At 44.1% G+C, this 15,890-nt stretch overlaps 1 protein-coding gene across 1 annotated transcript; it reads left to right on the top strand.

Annotated features, from left to right (window-relative positions):
- The first annotated feature begins 2,792 nt into the window (after positions 1–2,792).
- On the top strand, positions 2,793–6,737 carry LOC122426789 (C-X-C chemokine receptor type 2-like). The gene is made up of 2 exons (XM_043445947.1): positions 2,793–2,879; positions 5,043–6,737. The coding sequence occupies exons 1-2, from the start codon at positions 2,864–2,866 to the stop codon at positions 6,140–6,142; spliced, it is 1,116 nt and encodes a 371-aa protein (XP_043301882.1). The 5' UTR covers positions 2,793–2,863; the 3' UTR covers positions 6,143–6,737.
- Positions 6,738–15,890: the final 9,153 nt, after the last annotated feature.

Below are 15,890 nucleotides of genomic sequence, written 5' to 3' on the forward strand. Positions count from 1 at the left end.
TTGGTCAGGCCCAGTTTTGGTTGTGTGTACAGACAACTCCTGGAGAAGGGAATGGCAACCCACTGCAGTATTCTTGCCTGGGAAATCCCATGGACAGAAGAACCTGGCAGGTACAGTCTATGGGTTTACAAAGAGTCAGATACGACTTAGTTACTAAACCACCACCACCAGACCACTCCACTTGAACTGGTCTTCAACAATAAAAACAATTTACTGGCTCACATAACTGAAAAATACACAGAGAAGATGAACTCTGGGCATAGTATGTTCAGGACCCTGGATCTGTTTCTTTGCAATTCTCTCAGTTCTGTCTCCTCCAAGTGTTAGTTTTTGTCTTTGGACTGGTTTGCCATATATGGTAGCAAAATGGCTTGCAGCAGCCACAAAGCTACATACTTGCTTTTCCACAGTCATTAAACAACCACCCTGAGCCTGGCTCTGAGTGGGATCGTCTTAGGTCACATACTTACCCTTGAACCTGTCACGATGGCAACAGGGACCATCTTCAGGGAGAGGGTTGAACCCTCTCCCTCCACCTCCCTTGCCTCTACTTTGGTCCCCAGGTCCGAGTGGATTCTTCTGCAGGGCTGTGCAGAGATGTTGAGGCCGGTATCAAAGCTGACAGGGGGACAAAATAGATATCCTTATAGCTATATTGTGTTGTCCACATGGTCCTGCATAGAAGCTGCCACTTCTAGAACAGAATGGCAAGAACAGGCCTTGGCATCTTGCCAAGGACTGGCATTTGGGCTGCACATGTCACAGCAGTCTTTGTGGCACTGGGTGTTCTACACAGAATGGAAACATGTTCTCCCATTAGGAACATCATAGAGCCATTTAAGGCGGAGCCGTGATAAATGGAAAGTGACGTACAGAAGATACGTGCTGTGGGCGAACTTGCTGGAACCTTTTCAAGTGGGTAGAATTTTATTCCAAGCTCATCTGTGTGTGCCTTTTCCCCTCCTTCAGGGAAATGCCCTTTCCTACCATGAAGGGAAAGATCCTTTTCAGCTCTTTTCCCCATATTGTTTTTCCACTGGAGACCTAAGCTACCACTGTTGCCACCGCCATGCTCATCCCAAGGGGCTGATTCTTTTTTGTTCCTTGGGTTTGAGGGAGGACTCTTCCCTAGTACTCCAGTGATTAGTTGAAACATACTGGAATCCTGAACCAACTTGAGTGAGGGCCTGGGAAAGCAGAAGGGAATTATTCACAAAGAGGAGCTTAAAGCCAAGGATTAGATGAGACTTTCCTTGGTCTTTCTCTGTGGGTTCTTCCTTGCAGACTTCCTCGCTCAGTGACTGCTGCCCCCTTGTGGCGAATATTCTGTTTGCCCTGGAGTACATACTGACTTGCGCAGTCCAGACCCTAGTCTGTTTTCTCCCTTGTTCCCTATTTTCTGCCCCAGGAGCTACCTTTTCCCTAGATGATTAATAGGAGACATGTCTGCTCTCTCCAGGGACTACCCTCTCTTCAAGTCCTTTCTAGTCTAGGCATCAGGTCGCAATTGGTCAACACCTGTAAAAGCAAGGCATGGGTAGCCCCAGGGCAATTGTCTCCTTACACTTCCTGCTATTACTTACAAAGGATAAGAGAACCGAGGAGGAGAGCATGACTTAGTTTAAGAAATATGCTTGCCAGGGGCAGACTTGTAGGCACCAGTGCCATGCTACATTCGGCATGCATGGTAGAGGCAGAACACAGATTAGCACCAGCTCTAAACAGTAGCAGATAGTTTGGAAAGGACAGACAGTCCAGCTCGGCTATATGGAAGTGCAGCTTTCAGGCACAGCTTACATAGACTCTGTTCCTTAAAGTGATAGACACCCTGAATCGCAGGAACGGGATGGGGGAGGATCCACGACACATCAATCCAAGGAGATATGACTAATGTTGTTTACCCTATAACCATTAAGTGAGCACTTACTCTGTATCCTGGCAGAGGCTCTGAAGGTGAATTGGAGTGGTGTCTAGCAGCCCACGGTCTAGTGGGGCAGACTGACTTGTAAATGCATCATTACAGGACAATAAGGTTCCTGTTATAAGGAAGAAGTGATTGAAGTACCAGCTTTACCAGAGGTAAAGCTAAGGGACAGACATTAGCTGTTGGGAGCAGCTGAGGCAGGTTCCCAGAGATGCCATCCGTCAAGACTGAGAGCTGGGAGAATGACATTACCACCAATCCTCCATTCACCACCAGCGGCCCCAGCTCTGCTGGTCTCCCTGTGGCCCAGCCAGACTCCAGGAGTGGCCCCCAGAATCAGGGCCATTCTAATCAACCAGTTCTTCGTTGGTGGTGGAGGGGGATTAGTTCTTCCTCTGAAGCTCCATCAACATCTCCATCCCAAAGAAGTCTAGAGTTTAAGTAAACACTGTGTGTTTGCTGTCCAAACACAACTCAGTCTTCTGCCTCCTTCCCACTGGGTTGTCCTCTAGCCGTCAACCCCACCCCGCTGGTGGAGGGCTCCTACAAGGCCCTCCTACTGTGGACTGCTAGAGTCTGTACTATATAAAGTCAAATTCTTTCCCCTTTATTCAGGTCAGGCAAGTTGGAAGCTTTCAAATGGAAATAAAAGCAAGAAAAGGAAGAGAATGACAATAGCCATCCACAGAATGGAGATATCAGATAATGGATCCTTAACTCCATCTTCACCCCGGGTTTCCCTGCTTGGACACAGGGACCCTGGGTGTCTCTGATACCCTGTGGCCCCCTGACTTAACCTGTTCTCCAAATATAGACATGGGCAAGGCCCAGGGAGGAGCTGTTCTGTGACGAGGCTTCCCTATTCTTTATTCATCAAGTTTCCTCTCAGTGTTAAGGCACTCTGGTCTCTGAGTTCCAGGCTCTTACGGCTGGACATACATGGTTGGTGACTCAGGTAGGAAGCCACCTCTGATTGCCAGGACTTTTTCTGGGGCAGGGTGACTTAGTTTGACTATATTTCAGAAAATGCATCTGGTTGTCTGGGACCTGTGATTTGTACTCCATTGACTCCCTGCCTCCTTCCTCATGACCATGTATTCAGTTCTGTTTTTATACATGGCTACAGATGGTGACCAGGGGGCCACAGTCTTCTCACCTTCACCTTTCATACCTCTCCTCTCCTTTTAAAAATATTTATTTATTAAAAAAAATCTTTTTTTGGCTGCGCTGGTCTTTGTTGCTGCACGGGGCCTTTCTCTAGTTGCAGAGAGTGGGGGCTACTCTCTAGTTGAGGTGCACGGGCTCTAGGCACATATAGGCTTCAGCAGTTGTGGAACAGGGGCTTAGTAGTTGCAGCTTGCAGACTCTAGAGCATGGGCTCAGTAGTAGTTGTGGCTCATGGGCCTAATTGCTCCATGGTATGTGGGATCTTCCCGGAGCAGCGATCAAGCCTGTGTCTCCTATATTGGCAGACAGATTCTTAACCACTGTGCCACCAGGGAAGTTCCACGTCTCTCCTTTTTTAGGGAAGAGGATGGCTTTCTCTAATCTGACGTTTATTGCTTTGCCCTGAGTCTTAGTCTTTTGTGAAAATGCAGTCCTGTCAGAGAGATTAAAATATGTGGGTTTGAATGAACTCATAGAACCTCAGATTTGGAAGCATCTCAGGGTTTGGATGCTTTGGAAGCATCCAAATTGTCTCCCTCAATTTGGATGAGGAAATGGAAATCTGGAGAGGTAAAAGGACTCACTCAAGGTCACATAGCTTATTAATGACAGAATCAGGAGAGAATGAGCACTGGATACCAGATATCCTTATTTCCAGTCTTGGTAACCGTTTGTAGGTTTTCAGATTGTTCTCTGAAGAGCCCTGGAGGTTTTGCGGGAACCTCCTCTGTAGTGACTACTTAGATGGAGAGAGGGGCACACCCACCCTCCTCAGCAGAAGAGGTTTTTGTCTGTTTCACACCTGTTTCTTCTGGTAAGATTTTGCTTCAATAAATGTTTAACAACCTTAAAAGTTATTTGAAAAGTGCTGAATGATTCTGTGGATATTTAAGTGGTGACCACAATGGGGGTTTCTCTTAAATGCTTACACTTTCTTTAGACAGAGGACCCAAACATTTATTGCTCCTTTAGAGAAAAGGCTTAAAATACACTTTTTTTTTTTTTTTTTGGCCATGCTGCATGGCATGTGTTATCTCCGTTCCCCAACCAGGGACTGAACCTGTGCCCCCTGCAGTGGAAGCGGGAGTCTTAACCACTGGACCATCAGCGAAGTCCCTTGACATACACTTTAATGCAATTTATTACTATTATTTTCTTCCCTCAGTGGATTTTAAGAAGGTTAAATAAGAATCAGTAAGGGAATTCCCTAGTAGTCCAGTGGTTAAGATTCAGCACTTTGACTGCTGGGGCCTTGCAGGCTGCATAACACAGCAAAAAACAAACAAACAAACAAACAAACAAACAAACAAAACACCAGGAAGACCATGGAGGGGAAATAGCGTAGGAAGGGGCGTCTGAGAGCAGGTTTTGTCTTTGCCACCCCATGGACAGTAGGCCACCAGGCTCCATGGAATTCTCCAGGCAAGAATACTGGAGTGGGTTATCATTTCCTTCTCCAGGGCATCTTCCCAGTCCAGGGATCAGACCTACGTCTGCTGCATCTTTAGGTGGTTTCTTTACCACTGAGCCACCTGGGAAACCCTAGAGCAGGTTTGCCTTCTTCCATTTTGCCTGATGCTGGCTCTTCCCTGAATGTGTAGAACAACTTAGTCCTCCCATCTGAATGCCTAGACATGGCTGAGGATGGAGAAAGTCAAAGAGAGCACAGAGGCAGTATTATAGGTAGAGCTGATGCCACTGTGGGGCCAACCAACAGCAGATGCTTTTCCCTGTGTGTGTGTTCATCTTATCCCACATTTAGGCCTCGGGGTTCTGGAAAGCTGACAACACGATGAAGCTGATCCTTAAAGCAGCCCGTGACAGAGATGAAGGAAGGGATCTTCAGTTACCAAGCTAGCAGATAAGCAGAAGATAACCTAGTAACGGTTATCACATCCTTGATGAGAGTGACTTGGATCTGAGTTACTAAATCACCTTTCTTTCCTTCTAGTCTTTCAACCAGATCACACCATGACAATCATCCTGAACGATTTCTATAATAGCAGTTATTTGTGGGAGGGGTTTGAGGATGAGTTTGGAAATTACACCGGCACGCCACCCACAGAAGATGATGATTATATCTGTGATGTAAGCACTGAGACACTCAACAAGCATGCTGTGGTCGTCATCTATGCCCTGGTCTTCCTGCTAAGCCTCCTGGGAAACTCCCTGGTGATGCTGGTCATCTTATACAGCCGGGTCGGTCGCTCTGTCACTGATGTCTACCTGCTGAACCTGGCCATGGCTGACCTGCTCTTCGCCATGACCTTGCCTATCTGGGCCGCCTCCAAGGCAAAGGGCTGGATCTTCGGCACACCCCTGTGCAAGGTGGTCTCACTCCTGAAGGAAGTCAACTTCTACAGTGGTATTCTACTGCTGGCCTGCATCAGCATGGACCGCTACCTGGCCATTGTCCATGCCACACGCACGCTGACCCAGAAGCGCCACTGGGTCAAGTTCATATGTTTAGGCATCTGGGTCCTGTCCGTGATCCTGGCCCTGCCCATCTCCATCTTCCGTGAGGCCTATCAACCACCCTTCTCCAACCTAGTCTGCTACGAGGACCTGGGTGCCAATACAACGAAATGGCGGATGGTGATGAGGGTCCTGCCCCAGACCTTTGGCTTCCTCCTGCCCCTGCTGGTCATGCTGTTCTGCTACGGACTCACTCTGCGCACGCTGTTTTCAGCCCAGATGGGGCAGAAGCACCGGGCCATGCGGGTCATCTTTGCGGTCGTGCTCGTCTTCCTGCTCTGCTGGCTGCCCTACAACCTGGTCCTGGTTGTAGACACCCTCATGAGGGCCCAGGTGATCCCCGAGACCTGTCAGCGCCGCAAAGACATTGGCCGGGCCCTGGACGCCACCGAGATCCTGGGCTTCCTGCACAGCTGCCTCAACCCTCTCATCTACGTCTTCATTGGCCAGAAGTTTCGCCACGGACTCCTCAAGATCATGGCCATCCATGGCCTGATCAGCAAGGAGTTCTTGGCCAAGGACAGCAGGCCTTCCTTTGTTGGCTCTTCTTCAGGGAACACGTCTACTACCCTCTGAGACCCCTCAGTGGGCTCCTCGCTTCCCCTCAGCATCATCCCAAGCCCCATGTCCTCTGGCCAGGCACAGTCCTGTGTCAAGGCAGCTCCCCACTGTGGGTGGAGGAAGTTGCTGAGGCCATGTCCCTCTTAGGCCCCCATCACATGGATAAGACAGCCTGTCCTGGGCCCCACCTTTTGCTGTAATTGCCATGTCAACTGATAGAGCTTGGTGCATCCTACCACTGAGCCCACAGTGCTCTATCTTCTGGCAGACATCCTTTGAAGATATTCTTTTCAGTGATTACAAAAAGTTCCCATTAATGAGAACCATTAAAGTAAAACACCGTTGGTTACTTGCCTAGCTCTCCCTTTCCTTGTTGGCCAGCAAAGTCTCCTTCCCTTGAGAGAGGCTGAAAATGACAGACACTTTCTTTCCAAGATTCCCTTAAGACAGGAGTGGCCATATCATCTTGTTCTGATTTGTAAAACTTAAAAACAATGATGTGCTGGTAAATCACTCTCCTGGTTGGGGGGTGGGGGGAGGGAAGTTCTGATTTGTAGCATTTGCTATGTTCTGTGGTATAAATAAATGCTACCATCATGGCCAATTTCAAGGATGGTGGTGGTGTTTAACAACAAGCTCACAAAATCTAAAAAATGTGATAATGTGCTTTCACAAGCTTGTGCAAACTGGCTTCAGCACACTGTTGCTCAAGAGGAAGTCTAATGGGGCCAGGGGACTCCTGGGAAATATTCTTAGTTTAAAACACACACACACACACACACACACACACACACACACACACACACACACACACACACATCCTTGGTTCTTGACTTTGACTATGGTTATAGGATATGATGTGTGGAGCTGAAGCAGCCACTTTGTGACAATGAGGGGAAAAGCCTTAGGCTGATGGAGCCAAGGGATAACAAGGACCTGAGAATAAAAAGTCCAGAATAAACCTAAGAATAAATGGTCAAATGAGTTTCAACAAGGGTGTCAAGACTATTTAAGGGGGAAAGGATAGTCTTTCAACAAATTGTGCTGGGAAAATTAGATATCCACATACAAAAGAATGAATCTGGGCCCCTACCTTACATCACATACAAAAATTAATTTAGGATGGATCAAATACCTACAATTAGAGCTAAAACTATAAAACTCCTAGGGAAAAAACTTAAGGAAAATGCATAACTTGGTCTGAGGTTGGGTATGGAGTGAGGCTCAGAGATGGGATTTAGATCAAGGTTGAGATTGGGATCAGGGGTTGAAGTTGGAGTCAGAGATGAAGTGTAGGGAAACCAGGGATGGGATTGTAGTTTGTGATATGATCAGAGAAGAATGAGTGTCAGAAATAGGGAGAGATCCACAAATAGACTGAGGCTGGGGATAGGGTGAGATTCAGGGAGGTTGGAGATGGGGTTGGGACCAGGTGTGGAGTAAGTGTTGGGAATGGGATGAATGTGGGGGTGTGGGAGGGGTGTTAGAAACAGAGTGAATGTCAAGGATGAGTTAGTGGCTACAATAGTGGCCACTAGGATTTAATCTAGTTAGAGACTGCTACAAAAGGCATCACCAGTAAGGTCACCATCTTCTCTGGAGTGTTGCCTATGATGCTCTCTCAGGGGCCAAGATGGAGACACCTTGGCCTGTCCAGCTTGAGACTCCAAAAGTAGGTTGGTGAGGAAGGAGTTAGGGGCTCAGGCCCTAAGAAATACCTCTGATTCAGGGGAGAGGATAGAAGAATGTAGAAAGAATCCAGGGAGGAAAGCAGGAAATGGGCCTGGAAACCTCCCTTTCCTCTCCCTCCCTCCTCTAGTCCTCTCTCCACCTCACCTACTGTGTAACTCAATGTTCACCTTCCTTCATCCTCTGCTGCCCTAAAGACAACTCCGTCAGGGGCTTCAGTAAGTAAATAAGGAAACATATTGGGTCTGGGGAAATATACAGATGACTAATACACATTTGAAAAAATGCTTGCTCTCACTAGTAACCTGCAAAGTGGAAAGCAAAGAGCAAAAATAATTTGGAAGTGTTTCCAGGGCAAAGATTCAGTCTGAACTCTCTTCAAACAAGTGCAACATCGTTCAGTTAGACTTTTTTTTTTTTTTAATGCAGTGTGTAGTTCTCTGGGTATAGCTCAATGATTTGGATTGCAGATCTGTAAGAATGCCAAGATGTTGGTACTTAAGTAACACAATGTATGAAAATATCAGAAACTGGTATTCTAATAATTGGATAATGTAAGGATTAGCTATCTGGTCAAGGTTAGGGAAATGGAGAAGGAAATGGCAACCCACTCCAGTATTCTTGCCTGGAAAATCCCATGGATGGAAGAGCCTGGTAGGCTACAATCCATGGGGTTGCAAAGAGTCAGACATGACTGAGCAACTTCACTTTCACTTTCAAGGTTAGGGAGACGTTTAACTTGGGGAGGAGCTCAGCATCCAGAATGGAGCTGGCATCCAGGATGGGTTGCATCTTAAGATCAAGGGAAGCAGGAAGTGGTCAGGGATGGGAGAGAGTCAGGGATGGAATTGACATTAGCGATGGGGCAAACACCAAGGATTAGACGGGGGATAGAGATTGGGATGTGAATGTATATTTGCACAATGCTTGCTGATGTTTAAAACTTTAAAATTATTTTTAATTTTTTTGGCTGCACTGTGTGACATGCAGGACCTTAGTTCCCTGACCAGGAATAGAACCCACTCTCCCTATAGTAGTGGAAGCACGAAGTCTTACTGGACTTCCAGGGAAGTCCCAACACTTGCTGATTTTAAATTTTGAATATTTGTTCTGTGGGTTTAGTTAAAAGTTTTCAGCCTTCAAATTACAATGTTGAATGACACTATTTCCCCCTACACTTCTGACCAACCACAGCCTCCTCACCAGCCCTTGTTTCCCTATCTAGTAGCCCATTCGTAGTGATTCTAGCAAAAATATTAATTGATAATCTGTATTTTATTCCATAGGGGTTTAAGATTGCTTCTTTTCCAGCAATTTGTGTTTTATAGGATCTTTCAGAGGCTGAGAAGTCTTATGGATGAAGATGAAATTAAATGACCAAATCCTCTTTGGTCTAAAGGTCTTCCCAGACATGACCACTAATCAAGAAGTCATAAAGAGTACTGGTGTAATTTGGAGACATTGAAAGTTTGGTTCCAGACCACCACAATAAAGCAAATACAGAAATAAAGTGGGTCATCTGCTTTTTTTTTTTTGGTTTTCCCGTGCATATAAAAGTTGTTTATACTGTAGTGTATCAGGTGTGCAATAGCATTATGTCTAAAAAGTGTACATACCTTAATTAAAAATACTTTATCACAAAACAATGCTAACCATCATCTGAGCCTTCAGTGAGTCATAATCTTTTTGCAACGGTAACATTGAAGATCACTACTGAGCAAATACTGTTGGAAACATGGCACCAATAGACTTGCTCCAGGTAAGGGTTGCCACCAACCTTCAATTTGTAAAAAAAAACCCCACAGTATCTGCAAAGGACAACAAAGCGAAGTGCGATGAACTGAGAAGATATGCCTGTATAGCTGTTGTGGTTTCCATGCCGAGACTGGAGGGGCCAAAGATCTCTGGGTTTGACCCAGAAACCTGCAAGTGGCTAGTATCTGGGCTGGTTTTTCCATCCTGGTATTTTATGTATTTATTTTTGGCTGCACTGGGTCTTCATTGCTTTGCATGAGTTTTCATTGCAGCGAGTGGGGGCTCCTCTTTGTTGTGGCACGTGGGCTTCTCGTTGTGGTGGCTTCTCTTGTGGAGCTCGGGCTCTAGGCCATGTAGGCTTCAGTAGTTTTGGTACATGGGCTTCAGTAGTTGTTGCTCTGAGGCATGTGGAATCTTCCGGGACCAGGATTGGAACCTGTGCCCCCTGCATTTTCAGTCTGATTCTTATCCACTGAATCACCAGGGAAATTCTGGTTTTTGTTTTTAAACTCAAGATTCTTCCAACCTTGAGAGTAGAAATGAATTGAAAAATTAAAAAAAAAAAGCAGAATATGTTAATGCAAACTTTCTAAAATTAGTTTTTTTTTAAATCAAAATATTTCACTGACATTTTCTATGAAAGTGAAATAGCTTTACAAAGCTTATAATGAAAACCAACAGCAGCCCTCCTGTCCCACTTCCCCATGTCAAAGTCTGTGACTTTCAACTCACATAGCTGTTTCATTCAGTAGTGGTCTGTTGTTGTTGTTTAGTCATGAAGTCTTGTCCAACTGTTTTGTGACCCCATGGACTGTAGCCTGCCAGGCTCCTCTGTCCATGGGATTTCCCAGGCAAGAATACTGGAGCGGGTTGCAATTTCCTTCTCCAGGGGATCTTCCCGAGCCAGGGATCAAACCCATGTCTCCTGCAATGCAGGCATATTCTTTACTACTCGGCCACCAGGGAATCCTCAACAGTGGTCTACATATTTCTAAATATTATGCTTATTCTGCTAGCTCGTGAAAGTTTTTTTCTGAGTTTTGGATATCATCTATTGACTTTCTATCTTGGCTTCTGAAGATTTAACACTCTTTCACATTTTCTCTTGCTTTTATTCCTGTCCCAGAAAATACAAATATTGCCTCTTCTATTCTTCCAGGACATAGATCTGTACTTTTTGGTTAAATCAGCATTCAGTGTTTCAGTTAAAATGACTATATAAAAAATAATTCACAGTTGGGTACAATGTTTATACTTCCTTTTTTGGTACAAGTTTTCTTTTCTTTAGAATTAATGACAGAATTTTTCCATGTACTTTTCATTACATCACTCTCAAATGTCTCCCTCAATACACTCACATTAATCAGATAATAAACACAATAAATTTGAGATAATCCATAATTATTTTTTCTTTTTCGGAGACCCCTTCTCTGGAGCCCTTTATACCCCTTTCCAATCTGGATAGGTTATTCTCCATGCCTGGTTCTTTTTTCTAAATAGCTTTAATTACCAGATAAATTTTAGAATCTGATTGCTAATTTCAATAAAATGTCCTGCTGGGATTTTTATCTGAATTACATTGAATTTATAGATCAGTTTGGAAAATGTTGACATCTCAATAACATTGAGTCTTCCAATCCATGACCTTGGCATCTTTTCCCAACTACTAGGTCTTTTCTAATTTGTTTTGGCAATGTTTCATAGCTTTTAGTACACAGATCTTGTACATATTTTATCCCTAAAGTTAAATTTATCCCTAAGTACTTTATGGTTATTTGAATGCTTTGTAAGTGGTATTTGGGCTTCCCTGGTGGTTCAGATGGTAAAGAATCCACTTGCAATGCGAGAGACCTGTGTTTGATCCCTGGGGCAGGAAGATTCCCTGGAGAAGGGCCTGACAACCCACTCCAGTATTCTCACCTGGCAAATCCCCATGGACAGAGGAAACTGGTGGGCTGCGTCCATGGGGTCTCAAAGAGTCAGACACAGCTGAGTGACTAAGTACAGCACAGCACATAAGTGGTATTTAGTTTTTAAAAAATTTCCAGTTTTTTCTTACTATAGAGAAATACAATTGATTTACCTATATTGACCTTATATTCTGGGACCTTGGTAAATTCACTTATTAGTTCTAGTAGTTTTATTTTAAAGATTCTTTTGGACTTTGTATGTACCCGATCTTGTCACCTGAGAATAAAGACAATCTTATTTCTTCCTTTTATTTATTTTTCTTGCCTTATTTCACTGACTACAACCTCCAGTATGATGATGAATAGAAGTTGTAAAAGAGTTTGCTCAATTCCTAGTCTTAGGGGTAAAGCATTCAGTCTTTATTAAATATGGTGTTAGCTAAAGATTTTTCATGGAGGCCCTTTTCAGGTTGAGGAAGTTCCTTTCGTGAATGGTATCAAATCTTCCTCTTTCTGCTGAAGCCAGACTACTGCTGCTTACCATCTTCATGACTAGTGGCAAATCATTTGACCTCCCTCTAGCACTTTGTAAAATGTGGATAATGATGATGTTTAACTATTTCCCATGAGGATTAAATTAAATGACTACACATACACACTGCACTAGAAGAATGCCTACCATACCACAGGTGTAAGGTGTTATTTAAATGTGAGGCATTATAATTTTGGTTTAGTCCCTTATTTCATTTTACTACTGGATTTTGCTGAGAAAATACATATAGTAGATAACTTTTAGAGATCCTGAGTTTTCAAAAAAGGCTTTATTCTATTCTACCATGTGATTAGTATTTTGACAGAGTATTGAATTCTAGATTAGCTTTTCTTTTCCTTCAGAGTTTTGCAGGCTTTTCTTAATTTTTTCTATCTTGTAGGGTTACAGTCAATACTTCTGATGTTATTCTATTCTTGACCTATTGTATGTGACCAAATTTTCTCTTAGAAACATTTAGGATATTCTCTTCATCTTTTCAGTTTTAGAATGCATGATGATGTGCCTTGTTGGGGGTTCTTTTCTCAATCATTTTGTTGGGAACCAGGTGGCTGTCCTTGCTGGGGCCCTACTGGGTCGTATGGTTCATAGCATTTTTGGTAATCTTTGCTGTTATTGCTTGATCCCTTGTTTCCACATCATTACAAAGGGCATATTTGTATCCTCATCATTTTTAACTCAAGACTTGTAAGTCTGAATTGTCCCTCAGGTGGCCCTTTTTATCCATAGCTAGGGCAGGCCTCTCACTTTGGGGTCATGTCTCAGAGCTGGCAAATGTTTTTCTATCTCCAGGAAAGCCTGGACCAGTTCTTCCCTGGTTCCTGGTGTTTTCAGGGAATCCATACACAGGGTCTGTAGACCCACTGGTGTTATCATTCTCATCCTTAAGATGTATGACCAGTTCTAGCATCCTTCTGGATTCCCATGGCTTCAACTCCTGCTTCTTGATAAGCCTGTACATCTCTGAGTTTTCTTTTCATGCCTGACCTTCAGAGACCCCCTCTCCTTTTGCTTTTGATCTCGGATATTTATTTAAAATTTTAAAAATATATGTTATCTAGCATTTCAATGCGTGTGTTTGCGTGTGTGTGTGTGTGTGTGTGTTCCCATACATCTTCCCATGCATCCTCAGAGCGCTGTCATATCAGTAAAAATTCAAATAGCTCATAAAATAGGTCAGTCTCTTTTCATTATTTCTTTCCTTGCCTTAAAGACAGCTATTGTTGAAACTTTCTCCCAGTGAATTTTATAGCCAGTCTGGAGGACACGTTGGCCAAATGTCCAGTTAACTCACAGCACGATGCGTATGCTGCATACTTATGTGTGCATGTGTACATGTGCATTGGAGGTGAATGACCAGCAGTATCTCAGGATTATCACCCCTTCTTTCAGCCAGGTTCAAGTCAGCAGGGTGAAAGGACTGAGATACAGAAGGTAAGTGGGGAGGTGCTTCTGAAGAAATCTAGTCACTTCCGACGTGGGAAGAAATCGTATTGCCCAACAGAAACCTATGAGGACACATCCGTACTTCTCTTGGTTCCCATGTCGTAAACAAGACTCTTTTCCTGAAAGAGCTGGCTTTGTTCCAACTTTGAGAACACTGAAGGTGGAGGAAGACTAAGCAAGTAAGGTCTAAGGGCCAGACAGTACAGGGTTCCTCTTTTTACCAGCATCCTTGTACACTCCACACTCCTGTTAGCTGGGATCCTACTCTGTAGGCCCATGTGCCCATTCCCCAAGGCGTTGTAGAAAATGTGTGTTCATAAGTAAGAATCAGAGAGCCAGTTAGCTGATTATGTATCAAACGCCTCTTATGCACCCAACTTTGGGCTAGACCCTTAAAATAAGGGTAGGTACTATAGAAATGAAATTTAGGACACAAGGAAACTTGAGTTCATGAAAGAGTTCATGAAATTTCCTGTAGTGTCAAGGTGATCAGAACAAACAGAATTATCTGGAGGTCCTAGAGAACCACAAACTTAATCTGAAAATTTGGGGAAAAAATGTTTCTAATTAAATAGAGAAAGAAAAACTTAGTAGGTGTATGACTTTGAATATTAATTTAAGCTTTCTGCTGGCACATAGGAGCTCAATAAATGTCTGCTCTTTTAGGGGTAAAAACAAACAAACAAAACAAAAAACCTTTCTGAATCTCAGTTTCCTCTTCCATGAAATGAGGTAGAATTAGGTAAGCTCCTTTTTTGTTTGAAGCATAGATGTTCTAAATTGGAGAATCTATATGTTTAGTGAACTTGATATGAAACTTCCATCTTTGCTCAGAACATGAAGCTTAGTAATTAGGTGCTTCGTAGAAGACCATTTAGTGTGTGCTTTCTGTGCAGCTGCTGCCCAGGAATGACATGAAAAGCTCTAGAGAGACCTTCCTCCTTCCCCCTCTCTTTTCTCCTTCTTCCATCCACCCTCATTCCCCTCCAACGCCTTCCTCCCTCAACTGTCAGCAGTTCATTGCTTTGGGGTAGGCAGGTCCTTCGGAAAAACAGCAAATACCCCTGGTGAGGGGACTACATTTCTTTCAGTCATTTAGCTTAGAAAAATAATGGGTTTTTGAAATCATTCTCTTGAACAGAAGAATCTCTCTTTCTGCACCTTCAAGGTCATGAGCAAACTTGCACACTACAATCCAACACATCAGCTTAGCCTCTTACTAACAGATGTGTCTGCTAGTAACTGCAGACCTAAGATGGGCCAGACTGGTGAAAAGCACTTTTTACATGAGATTACTTCACTGAATGCTTACTAAGACCTTATGGTAGTAATTATTATTATCCTCATTTTATAGATGAGGAAAATAAGGTCCAAGGAGATTAAATACCTGGTTCAAGGAGATTAAGCATCTTGCCCACGGTAGCAGAGCAGCAGAGAAGCCACAAATCAGAGTTCGAATGAAGGAATCAATGCTTTCAGAGTCTGGGCTCTCAGTTCCTTATTATACATGGAGAAGCCCTAGGGTGGAGTGACAGCCCCAGGCAGCTTTGAGTCAGGCTGAGTCTTGGTCTGTTGCTGAACCTTTGCATGTACTATTCTCCTTTACTGTATGTCCTTCTCTGCATCTCCAGTTAGATCAATTCTATTAATCTCTCAAAAGTTAGCTCAAGGTCTTTCTTGGAGGCGCAGTGGATAAGAAACCATTTGCCAATGCAGGAGACAGGGGTTCCATCCCTGGTCCGGGAAGATCTCACATGCCACAGAGCACCTAAACCCATGTGCCAGAACTACTGTACTGAGCCCTCAACTCTAGAGCCTGTGAGCTGCAACTGCTGAGTCCACGTGTCACAACTACTGAAGCCCGCCCGCCTAGAGCCTGTGCTCAACAAGAGAAGCCACCACAACGAGAAGCCCACACACCACAGCCAAGAGTAGCCCTTACTCATGGCAGCTAGAGAAAGCCCATGCACAGCAACAAAGACTCAGTCATCAGTCAGTTCAGTCATTCAGTCGTGTCCGACTCTTTGCGACCCCATGGACTGCAGCACGCCAGGCTTCTCTGTCCATCACCAACTCCCGGAGCTTGCTCAAACTCATGTCCATTGAGTCGGTGATGCCATCCAACCATCTCAACCTCTCTTGCCCCCTTCTCCTCCTGCCTTCAATCTTTCCCAGCACTAGGGTCTTTTCCAATGAGTCAGTTCTTCACATCAGGTGGCCAAAGTATTGGTGTTTCAGCTTCAGTATCAGTCCTTCCAATGAATATTCATGACTGATTTCCTTTAGGATTGACAAAGACTCAGCTCAACCAAAAAAAAAAAAAAAAAGTTAGCTTAAGAATTAGAACTTCCAGAAAGCCTCCCCAGGCTGAGTTATGAGTCCCTCTCTACATGTTCACACAAGACCACTGCAT

This window comes from Cervus canadensis, chromosome 24, assembly GCF_019320065.1.
Source record: "Cervus canadensis isolate Bull #8, Minnesota chromosome 24, ASM1932006v1, whole genome shotgun sequence".
Taxonomy (NCBI): Eukaryota; Metazoa; Chordata; class Mammalia; order Artiodactyla; family Cervidae; genus Cervus; species Cervus canadensis.